Here is a 12617-nt window from a genome sequence, read left to right as displayed (position 1 = left end):
AAATATATCTGACTCCTGTGATAGAAACATTTATTTCAAGGATGAAATATGTCACAAATAATTGTGGAAAATATTTAAATCAATTGATTGGTCATATTTTGTAAAATTTCTTCTCCATGTAACCATTTGGATAAGGAAGCGGCAAAGCTCCCCCAAAAGCCATCTATCAACTCCCGACAAAGTACTTTTCAGTTAAAAGTCAACTCATACTTAATGGATATTTCCAACATTGACATATTCTTATGGTTTATTAATCTTCCATACTTTTAGCCAATGTTTCTTTCCATAGTCAAGATTTCATATTGCATAAATGCGTGCAGCAAATTAAGGAAGACTTTAACGCAATAGAAAACTTTTCTTCTTAAATCTCATATGAGTTTTATGTAAAAATGTCTACTATGATAGTGAGAGAAGCAGTTCCTTTTCTGGCCACCTACATTGATCTAAATGCTAAGTGTAATAGCATGAAATAGCAAAACAGAGACAGAGAGGGGATGCCCAGTGTTTCAGTGAGCACAGGTTGAAATTGTAAACTGAGGATGAAGATATGAAGATGTAATGACTGGCAGAAAAAGTTGTGAGGGAGAGAAAAAAATATATACGTATGTGTATATATATTATCTCTCTCTCTCTCCATATGTAGCTGTATTTATAGCTCTGTCTCTCTCTCTATCTCTCTTGCATTCCTTCTTGTTCTTTCTTGCACTAAAGACCAAAGAGGCAATAGTTGGTTTCTATGGGACAGCTTATGAAACAGTAAAATAATCATGAAGTGGCCACGCATGCCATTCAAAAAATGTCGTTTCTTGCCCAGAGTAACTTCAGTTTGTACCTTCACTTCCAGCAATTTTAAAGTCAGTGTAATAAAATATGAAGCTTGTTTTTTTTTTCTCCAGTGGGAAACTATTTTCTGTGGGGTCTAAAAGAAACAAAAATACACCTGAAAAGAAAAAAAAGATAATTATTCCTTAAAAAAGGGAAAATTCCCCTTCCGTATTATGTGTCTACAGACAAATATTTTTCTTCACATGCACTTTTGGAGTAAAGACTGTATGTGTAGCTATAGTTTACACTTGCTTATACTCCTGTAAACACATGGTCAGGAAGTATTTGGATTATGATGGTATGATGATGGCTGTTAAAGAAAGTTCTTTTGCACGTGAAAAAGAAAGATAAGTCAAGGCAAATAGCAGTCCGTTCATCATTATCCTTTCAATGAATTCTACCCTTCTATAAAATAAAAAGCTGCAGCTGTATTATAGGCCCTGGATTAAATAAAAGCAAACCACACTGTTTGTTCAATAATAGTTTTATTTACTTATTTCACTGTTAACTTGGGGATAATATTCACCACAAAGTTGCAGGCATCATTTTATAGTACAGACTACAGACGATTGACTTTTTCAAGATTAAAAATGAACATGGTTTGTGACACACCTGAAATGCCTACTGAGGAAGTGCTGGCCACGAGGTAATAAAAAAAGGTAAAATTCAGTGCCTTTGGCAAAGATGTGGACACTGTTTTAGATGCGAGTATGATACATGCCCTTTGCTTACAAAGCAAATATACACCCATCTGTTTTTGGACTGCGGTTTCTCTATCCACCGGAGAGCATCTTTAAATGATTCACAGACATTTCCCTGAGAGCTTCCTGCCAAGAGAAATCAGCATGCTGATTCACCATCGTGGAAGCCCAGTTTTATGTAATTATTTCTCAAGCCTGCACCAAACTTGGTAACAGTTCCTATATTTAAAAGAAAGAAGGGCCTTGCCCAAACTGTGGCCATCGCATAGCTCTAAGCAGACACCCAGAGGAAGTTTGAAGTGTTACATGTAGGAGGCTGGAAATGCCCATGTACTGGATGAGGAATGGATAGAAGGGAGATCATGTGTTTGATTGCTTGCAGAACAGGATACACGATTGTCTCCTAATAACTTTCCACACCAAGCAAAACTACATGCAAGGATTTTTAAGCCAAACTACAGATCTTCACTTGTACAGAAAACTATGTTTATGAACTCTCCAGGCCCTCTAGATACTTCTTTTACTAAGGCAAGTAACCGAGAAGCCTGTTTCAAAAGAATTATCCCTTCCATGAATTCTACTCTTTTATACAATAAAAAGTTTCTCTTTGATGACCAATCCAGTAAAGTTTCTGAGTTCTAGGGATAAAAGAGAGAGTTAATTTTCTTTTTCCTTTTTGGACACTAAATTATTTGTTCACAATTTCAAATCTATTTAAAATATTTCTCCTTATTGCTCAGTGATATTTTATTAGATAACCATCATATTTGTGACCATTTTCCATTTCCCAGCCAAATAACTCCTGACTACAGTAGCAGCATGGGACATTGATGTGCACAGAATTTTGATAATATTTGTTATATTAATAAGGAGGTTATTTGATATTCAACATTTATTGAATATATGCAATTTGCCAGATTCTGTGTGAGCCACAGGATACAGAGTGATGAATAAGACCCAATTACTATCATCAACGAACTCACAGAATACAGGATAAAAATAGTTTTGAGTTTTGTATGTGAACTGCAGGACTGCTAAGCATTTTGGACTCCAAGAAAGAACAATAGTAAGCTTTATATTCTGGGGATAACCTTTTTAGTTTAAGGTCGGATTGCCGGATTATAATTTGGGTGTGGGAAGTTTTACTAATGCTTCTTTGCAGTGGAGAGTATGGCCCCTTTATCTTTTACATAGAATGCAACTGAGACATGAGCCCCTTTGGTTCTCTAGATGATTTTTTGGGGGTGGTCTCAGCCCAGACCAGAGTGGTAGGGTCAGAACTTTGTGTGAGTCTCTGTGGTTCTACCAGAACAAACATAGGCCTGGTGTTCTAGCAACGCATTTGGATAACTTCCATATATCCAAATGCACTACCCATCTCTGCGTGAAGCTGTGAACGTGATGCGTGCCTAATAATACTAACACTTGCTCATTTCTGAGCCATACAACAAAAGCAGTTACAAACTCATGTGGAGTATAGTCATTTTATGAACTAGATCTTCTTTACTCATTTTTATTATCTTATCATGAGCCTCCCTTCCCAGACATTAACACTAAAGCCAAAAAAAGAAAATGGAATTCTCCAGTTCTAAAGAACACTGGGTTACCTTTCTAGAAACCTTTCTCTTAGGTGTGCAATGTTGACTCACACAACATTAATGCTGGGAGAGGCTGAATATTTAGAGTCATCAAAACAGGAGAAGAGAGTGTAACTTTAGTGTGTAGAAAGGAAGTAGTAAAATTGTCCTTGAACCTATTAAAGGCTGGAGTTGATACTGTTTAAATAAGTTTGTTGCACGTAGCATCAGAGCAAAATATTCTTTCAGAGGAGGTGCTAGAAGTAGGGTTGTTTAGGTTAAAAAAATAACTTTGGAGTGTTGTAATCTATACAATTTCAGTTCTATTATGAGAAATGCTATTGTAAAACCAAAGCAAACACTTGCTACCCAGAAACTCTATTTTGTGAGGTTGCCCAACCTCAGGTGCTGGATTGGAGTGGTATTTGAAACCATACTACTCTGGGTTTACAAACAAATAGCAAAGCTTCCTTGGTTACCTTCCAAATTTCAAGATTTTGTGGTGTTGAAATATAGTAAGTAAATACCTTTACAGAATATAAAATCTGAAATCTTCCAGCATTCACCCAATATACCATTTTACTTTCATCATGGTAGTTGCTGACCTCAGTTTTGACCGATTTGCCATTAGAAGGCAAATTAGAGAAGCTTCGGTGTTGTTGTTTAGTTTGAGCAATGAGGAGAAAACCCAGAAAGTTTAGGTTAAGTGACAAACATGCCTAAGGACAGGTAACTAAGCAGTGACCAAACTGGGCCGGGAACTTCAGGTTCCTCATCCTAAATTCATTGCTTCTTTGACTTTACTGCACTATTTTCACTTGTCCTCTGAAGCTGTCAGGGGAAGATTGTGCAATTTCCTGGAATATGTCCCCATCCTTGAATCATCTCTACTCAGATAAGTACAGGACACCCTGGCTGATCCCTGGAATCCTTCTCTGTGTCACTCTGGTATTAGACTTCTCCACTGTGACAGAGCCTTGGCATCCTTCTTTCCTCCCTGAGTCAGAGCTGAAACAGTCAACTTTGCAGCAGAGCTCTGTGCTCCAGCTTCTCTCTCGATACATGAAGGGGCTCCCAGCGCTCTGCAGAGCAATGAACCCTGCCCATGGGTAACACAGGAAGCCTGACAGAGAAAATCGATAGGCCTTCTAGATCTTTAGCCACAGCAGCATCTAACTCTTAGGCTTCTTGTCTGTTTTCATTCCATCAGAGTCTACAACTATTGTACACTAAAGGGTAAAGAGAAATGAAAAAATGTAGAGAGTCAAGGCTGGGCTTAAGAGGCAAAGGGTGATTAGGGGAATAGGGAGGACTAGCATAGAGGCCACAGGGAGATGATGGGCAAAGGAGAGCAGAGCCGAGGGAACTAGGGGGCCAGAGAGAACTCACTTCTCCTAACCATCTGGTAATGCCTGGAGAATGGAGAATGTGTGTGTGTGTGTGTGTGTGCTTGTGAGAGAGAGAGAAGGAAGAAGAGGGAGAAAGAGAGAGAGAGGCAGAGAGAGAGAGAGAGAGAGAGAGAGAGATTCTCCATGTGTAGTTTATTTTAGGTTTGATCATTTTCTTCTTTCAATCAAAGTGGCTAATCTTGAAATCTCTGCAAACCTCATGCATATGGCATGAAATAATTCGATTCCCAGTTTGGGATGAAGACATTTTGATCTTATGTAAGTGCTGAATATCTCCTGTAATGACAAGCCCTTTGAGAAATGCATATGTAACTAAGGTCCAATTATAAATACTCACTACATCTTCAATTATACTTTTAAATTCTTCATATTCAAAAGAACCTATTTTGCTTGTTTTCTTTCTCTGAAAATGACCCAAGAAATGGACAGACCGTTCTATAAATGGCCATGTCTACTATAAAGTCAGTAGATAGTATTTAAATGCAGCTTTCATCCGTAAGAGGCTTAAAAACAATTCTATAATAAAATCAGTAAAACAAAAAAGGGAGACCTAGAGTCTTGGATTTGTTCCTTTTCTGCCATTACTAGCATCACAAAAGGACAAGGATAAGGAGATAATAATATTTAAGGAGATTGTAAGTGACTCTCAAAGTTCTGCTACATTTCAGGGTTTCTCCTTTTCTCAAATTTAATTCCATTTTTTTTTTTTTTTTAAATAAAAGAAACAGCCCTTTTGGGAGGGAGGCAAGATAGGAGTTTCCAAAAGGATGGGAAGTGCCGAAGTACTGGGACACTTGAATAAGCTTTCACATATTTATTAGTGCCAGGCCGACTTGAGAAATAAAATATAGATGCAATTGCTTACTAGATGTTTCACAGGTGGATAGTATGACATTCTGTAGTTTGCTGTGTATATATTAGAAAATCGTCTGTTTTTTTCTTGTTCTTTGGTTGAATGTGGGCCCAAAAAAATCATTCTTACAATTATGCTGATTGTTTTTTTTTTCCCTGTTTAAAATGATTTCAGACACAGTGGTGGAGCTTTGTTCAGTTCCCATCGGATTTAACTAAAGAGTGGTTTTAAACATTTATGTTGAAGTGACAGTTGACTTTTTATTACCTAGAAAGAGTTAGGTGCTTGCTGATGCCAACAGGATGACATGTTTCTTCTTCTTAGCCACAGGAAAGCTCAATATACTCTATTCATTGCTCAAGTCGACTTGAAAGAATCACTTTCAAAGGACACCATGGCTGACGACTGAAGAGTAATATTTATCAACATTAAATAAACACTTGGTGTAGTATCCATAAATATTTCTGCATATAAACATAACACGAAATTAAATAGTTCAGATACACAGACACCACTGAGTACACTTCCACTGTTGTCAAAGTCATCTGTAAACACCACCTCACACTGAATACAAAAGCAGCTTCTACCCAGCTCTGGGTTCACAACACGAATGCCCTGTACAAAGGGAAGATATCTCCGAGGCCCTCCCACCTCCCTCCCCTCCCTCTCCCCAAACAGCCCCGGCAACAGGAAAAGAAACCCCGACAGCTAGAGCAGCAACAACAACGACAATGATGGCAGCACCCCATCCCCTCCCCAGATGAAACAGTTAACATTTTGGTCAATTCAAGGGAGAATGCAAAAAAACAATTTTTTTTTTTCCCCAAAAGGTAAGGAAATCAATTTGAAGCATTACTTTTCAGAGTGGAATTCTTTCTTCAGAGGACATGTAACTTCCTAAACCTCACCTATTCCTGGGTGAAGCTTACACAATGACACCAGAAAGCACTGGCCACAGCTGAGTAACAAAGGTGCAAGCCCTGTTTTCCTTTAGAAGGCGCCATTCAGCAAGAATCAAACACAATGTTCTCCTTCATTCTGTCTTACCATGTTTTTTTTTTTTTTTTTGCTTTGCCATATATATATATACACACATATATATATATTGCTGTGTATGACATTCAAACGTGACACTATTGTTGAGTTTCAAGCAGTTTAGATAGCAGAAATTTTGTTTTGAAACATTCAGATTTAGATGATTAAATTCAAACGTGTGGAAGTGGTTCATTCTTTGAGCTCAGAGGGGCCCCGATTTAGCTCTGTTGAGACATCAACAAAGGAGATTGCTTAACACCAAGTCTGGCGAAGCCACGGTGTTCAGCTGACTCACGAGCCTGTCCGCTCTGCACAGACCTGCTGGGAAGGCCTGGCTGCTCTCTGTGGAAAACAGCCCTGGTTTCAAAAACATTAAACTGGGCTTATTTCACGTTAATGTTGCATTAGGATCCTAGAGAACTTCAGTTACCAAAGTACTGAAAGCGTATATTGCAGGAATAATTTGCCAGTTCAGTGTTTCCCATGATATTATATACACTATGTGTGTGCGTGCAGAACTCACACATATATATATACTTAGGTATTTTTATTTGTACGAAACTTGAACTGCACAAAACAGTACTTTGCAAGAATCAAGAATCAAGTCCACAAATAGAGTTTAACAACACACCAAAGAAAAGACAGGAAGCTCTATTGGGACAAGAAGATTCAGCTTTGCAACGTATGAAATAATTTTGGAACCACAGATTCGTTAGCCTGCAGTGTTCCACTTGGGGTCTGGATTCCCACTTTTGGGATCCTTGGGAAGAATGTGGGAACTGGGTCAGCTACGCTCATCTGAGATTCCAAAGCTAATGGGAATTAAAGGACCCAGGCAAATCAATTTGGGTATATAATTGCCGTAAAGCAATATTTTTCTCCTCTTTAAGAAAAAAACATGTAAAGTCTATTTCAGAATAAATTTCTTTATATTCAGTAGTATGTTTTTTTTTTTGCTGAATTGGTATTGACTTTTTCTATTAAAATGGGTTTATTCAATGGATCAGTAAACAGGCAGCTTCTTTCACATCTGGGTGATAAAACCATTTTTATCATCACCAGAAGTCACCCCACCCTTGCCTTCCTCCTCCTAAGGTCTGTGGGTTGATGTGTGCGTTTTGTCACTGCTATTGATAAAACCTCATTCTACAAGGCCTGCTCGGGTGCGCGCTTGTGAAAAATGACCGACTGTCTCTGCTGGTACTGCTGCTTGCGCCTCTTTTTTTTGTCACACTGGCACAGCAGCAGCATCTTGAAAGTGGTTCTGAATGTTTTGTTGCACAGAGCATAGCACACGGGGTTCACGGTGCTGTTGATGTAGCACAGCCAGTAGCCCAGATTCCAAAAGGTTTTGGGTATGCAGCTGTCACAAAAGGTGTTCACCAGAACCATGATGTTGTATGGGGTCCAAGTGATGATGAAGGCAAGCAAGATCGCACTGAGGGTCTGGGCTGCTTTCTTCTCCTTGACGAGGGACATCCTTTTCCGCTTAGTGATCTGACTTCTGGTCTTCAGAGCAAACCTCTTGGCCAGAGTGGCTTCCTTGAAGGACAGAGGTAGAGTGGCCGTGGTCTTACCCACTGAGGAGTTGACGTCAGAAGTCTTGGCTGTGTCCACGGCTGACTCTAGCTGGATGGGAAGCTTGGAGAAGCTTTTTGGAAAACTGCCTCCATCGTCCACGCTCTTCTGGGCCTGCAGCTTGCTGGCTTTCCTCTCCAAGTCCACCATCCCCAGCTCCTCCTCAGGCACCTGCAGGTTGTCCGATGAGGGTAACTTGGTGGAGTTGAGGATGGTGCTGTGACCCGGAAGCTTGAGCACGATGGAGTAGATGGCTCTCGTCTCGGAGCCAATGTCCTCCTCGTCGGAGGAGGCAGAGTTCTCCAGGGAGGCAGCAGCATCATTGTTGTTCCAACTGTCACTGCTGCTGTGGTCTTGGTCCATCTGCTCGGAGCTGGGTTTCCAGCTCTTGGTTGTGAACCAGAAGTGGCAGCGGCCATACTTTCTCCTGTTGGAGCGTTTCATGCTTTGCTGTTGAAGTTCGTAACTGCTGCAGCTTCGAGAACTGCCCGTGGGGTGGACAAAGTTTTCTGTCTCTGCCTCTGTCCCAGAGGCTTGCAGCCCAGCAAGCTCTTTGGTACGCTTTTCAGTTTCCTTATAGATCCTCCAGTATAAAATAGTCATAATAGTGACAGGCATATAAAAAGCAGCGATGGCTGTGCCAAAAGTAATGGTGGGCTCACTGAGGAACTGAATGAAGCACTCTCCCGGAGGGACGGTTCTCTTTCCAACAAAATATTGCCAGAACAAGATGGCAGGAGCCCAAAGGACAAAGGAGATGACCCAAGCCAGACCGATCATCACACCAGCTCTCTTTGTTGTTCGTTTGGCTCGGTACGTGAGCGGCCTCGTGATGGAAAAGTATCTGTCAAAGCTGATGACCAGAAGATTCATAACAGAGGCATTGCTGGCTACATAGTCAATGGCAAGCCAGAGGTCACAGGCCAAGTTCCCTAAGGCCCATCGATTCATGATGATGTAGGTCGTAAACAGATTCATTGAAATGACCCCGATAATCAGATCGGCACAGGCCAGGCTTAAGAGGAAGTAGTTGTTGACTGTCTTCAGCTGCTTGTTGACCTTAAATGACACAATTACCAGGATGTTGCCGATGATGGTCACCAAGGCCAGGATGCCCGTTAAGAAAGCGATGAAGACCACTTGCCAGACGGTGTGACCTCCCAGAGGGTCATCAGTGGTACCGTTTGGAGAGGAGAAATTCCCAGCTCCTCGAGAAACATTGTAGCTGCCGAAATGAGTGACGGTTCCTGGGGGCAGCCCTGCATCAGAGGGGCTGTGTATCCAGGAAGAGCTGATGTTTGGAAACAAAGGCGAGGTTGTACTGTTATTGTGCAAGGACATTGTGACTCTCTGACATAGTCTGGGGGAAAGAGAGAAAAGACAGAGTTAGAAAAATTTCTGCCTTTATTTGTTTGTTCTTTGCATTACATACGTTAAAAGACATGGAAGGCCTATTACAGGATGCTGAATCTCTATGAAGCCAAACATTATCAGGTTCATTCTCTTATTTTAAATGAGTGGAGTCTAGGGCAGAGAGACATGGATTTGTTTGAGATAGTATTATATAATTGGTGGCATGCACTGGACACTGTGCTTTTTTCCCACATTTTCCTCATTTCTAAATATATTCCATGTAATTCTGTTACTAGACAAAATCACCCTTACTTCTCTTATTTTGTAAAGGCAAAAAATATCAGACATTTCTATTACAAGTATCCAAGCAGCTTTATCTTCATGCTAAATTGATGACTTGATTTGCATTTTATTTATCTGGGCATTTACCCATCTCAGGCTTCAGAAATATGCAACTTTAAGGTGATACCAGCCATTTAAGCCTCACTAAAATGTGCAATGCCAACTTAGAGAAGGGATAAAACCAACGTAAATCAATTCATACTATATTATCTCTTTGAGACAGGATAAAAAAAGTAAGATATCAGTTCCTTGTAAGGACTGGTAACATGACTATCTCCTGGAAAGCTATCTTCTACTTGATAACATGCAGATGCACTTTTAGCAGAATGTTTTGAATGGACCAAACCAGCTTTAAATATTTCTAGTATTTAGATATTTTAGATCCGAGCATGAAAACGTATTTTAGCATGTCGCACATATGTGAACAAATGGACACGCCCACACACATTTGCATATAAAAACTGCAAAACTGCAACTAGTGCTTTCACACACTTGTTGCTAGAGTATGTGAACAACTAAGAACCATTACAATGAAGGTGCCACCAGTAAGACCCCCTTGGTGTCACTGTTGGCCTTGGTTGTGTCCTGTACTATTCTCTCAGAGCCTCCAGGGCTGTACTTCTGGGACACCACTGGCTCAGGAATTCACACACCACCAGCCACCATACACTAGATAAGCAAATCATTCCTCGGTCAGTGTCGTTCTATGAGTTCCAAGTTTGATCAGCCCAGCAAAAATCTATTGTGTACCCTGCTACTACACTTATGCTCTTGGTTAAAAAAAAATCTTCAACAATAAACTCTTACAGATAAACATATATATGCAAGTGCATTGCAAGAGTCCTAAATCAAGCCTTAAGGTACTGAATGTCAGAGTTTTCTCAGTGTCTCTCAAAGCAGTAGTCAGATTCACACAGAGCCTTCTGGAAAGGCTTTCTGGCATAGCAGGAAGACTATAGGGTCAAAAGGCCTAGGTTCAAATCTGTTTGACCACTTACTGGAGGTGAGATCTTAGATATTTAACTTCTTTAAGTCCAAGTTTTCTCATTGAAAAATGGGAATGATAATTTTCTGTATAATAGAATCAATTGTTGATAAATTCTTTCCAGAATTCAGTAAGTGACCAAAGAAGCTTCGTTTCTCATCAAAATGTTTTAACATATATAAAGTATTTAGAACAGGGGCTGATACAGTAAATGCTGTATGAGTATCTGTGATTATTTTCTTATTCTTTTTATTGAACAATGAGCTCTCTTTGCTTTGGCTGCCAGGATGCTCAGAGCTAAATTTAGTGCAATAATAAATGTTAGTAGAAATTATTTATTGGACATTTACTATGTGGTACGTGTTGTGCAAATGCATTGTGTGCATTATTTTATTTATTTATTATATTTTTTGAGACAGAGTCTCGCCCAGACTGGAGTGCAGTGGTGTGATCTTGGCTCACTGCAGCCTCTGCCTCCCAGGTTCAAGTGATTCTCATGCTTCAGCCTCCAGAGTAGCTGTGATTACAGACATGTGTCACCTTGCCTGGCTAATTTTTGTATTTTTAGTAGAGATGGGGTTTCACCATGTTGACCAGGCTAGTCTCAAACCCCTGGCCTCTAGTTATCTGCTCATCTTGGCCTCCCAAAGTGCTGGGATTATAGGCGTGAGCTACCATGCCTCATTTAATCCTTAAATAACCTCATTTTACAGAAAGGAAGACACATTTAAATAATCTGTGCAAGGAATTGAGCTAACAAGGTGATGTGTGGGAAGACCTAAAGAGTTCCATCCAGATAATCTGAACCCACAGCCTCCATATGTAACTGTGAGGCTATGTTGCCTCTCCACCAGCTCCTTCCAGGTGTCCTATACAGCTAGCGCCTCCTAGCTGGTTAAAAATCGTCATACGCCTCCTTAAGGTGGAATTGATGTGCATTTAAAAATAATGAGGTACTCTTTATCACCTGAAACAATGGCAAAGATGCAAATGATTTGATACATTCAGCAATCACAGTAGTACGACAAAAATAATCAATTTTCATGGTCTTGGGGTTGCAGTATAAAGTGGTCATTTGAAAGACAATTTTGCAGTTTGTCAAAAATGCCAAAATCCATGATCTCAGGAGCTGTCTGACTCTACGTATACACATAATACCTATAATGTTAGACATAAATACACTCACATATGCATATATAAATACGTGTACACATGTTCACTTTAATGCTCTTTGAAATAATAAAAAATTTGAAATAGTCTAAATATTCTAATATAAAACTCAATTACAGAGAGGAATAATATAAAATATTCTGTATAATCTAACATTATTTTCCCATAGCTGAAATATCCGACATTGCACTAATTTTTAATTATAGGAAATTTATCAGACTATCCTCTTTTACTTTTTTTTAGTATTTGGGTTTTATTAGGTGTCAACTTACACTTAACTCTCATTCTCCCTCACTGAGTGATGTCTGGGTTTAGGAAGTGTTACACACTGTTTGTAGCCCGCAATTATATTCAGCGTTTCTTCCAAGATGCATGTACACAAGATCTGTCTGCTGCTCTCCCTTCATCCAGATCCCAGTTTACAGCAGTTCTAAAGGTGTTTGCCTTGTTACCTCTCCATTGCGCCTGTGACTATGTATATTCACAAGGACAGATGTGTCTTTAATCAGGTCAACACCCTGTCTCTGAGGTTAATAACTACCATTACTGTTGGTCTACTGGGGAGTCTGGGGTGCCTCTTAAATGCTTTCGGCCCCAAATGCTGATAAATGGCATTTGGTCCTCTTTAGATTATCATCTTTATTCATCCAGTTTTGTTTTCCAGCACCGGGCCTGTGTTTATTTCTCATGTACTCTGAAGGGCCTTTCTCTTTCTGAACTCTCCTTCACTCCTGAGATTCCTGAACATAGTAGCTACCTTTCCTCCTTTCTACTATCTAGGTCTCTGCT

General features: G+C 39.9%; 1 protein-coding gene across 4 annotated transcripts in view; it reads right to left on the bottom strand.

Annotated features, from left to right (window-relative positions):
* Positions 1–1293: 1293 nt before the first annotated feature.
* The window catches only part of CHRM3 (cholinergic receptor muscarinic 3), a 530923-nt gene continuing 519599 nt past the window's right edge, over positions 1294–12617 (bottom strand). For all 4 annotated transcript variants that reach the window (XM_063614021.1, XM_055233475.1, XM_055233474.2 and 1 more), the window contains one exon: positions 1294–9338. In XM_063614021.1, the coding sequence (XP_063470091.1) occupies positions 7547–9319 (1773 nt within the window). In that variant the 5' untranslated portion in view covers positions 9320–9338 and the 3' untranslated portion in view covers positions 1294–7546. The remainder of the gene's footprint in view (positions 9339–12617) is intronic.

Source organism: Symphalangus syndactylus, chromosome 19, assembly GCF_028878055.3.
Source record: "Symphalangus syndactylus isolate Jambi chromosome 19, NHGRI_mSymSyn1-v2.1_pri, whole genome shotgun sequence".
Lineage (NCBI taxonomy): Eukaryota > Metazoa > Chordata > Mammalia > Primates > Hylobatidae > Symphalangus > Symphalangus syndactylus.
Note: the sequence above shows the minus strand (reverse complement) of the source record. Positions and strands in the feature narration are given on the sequence as shown.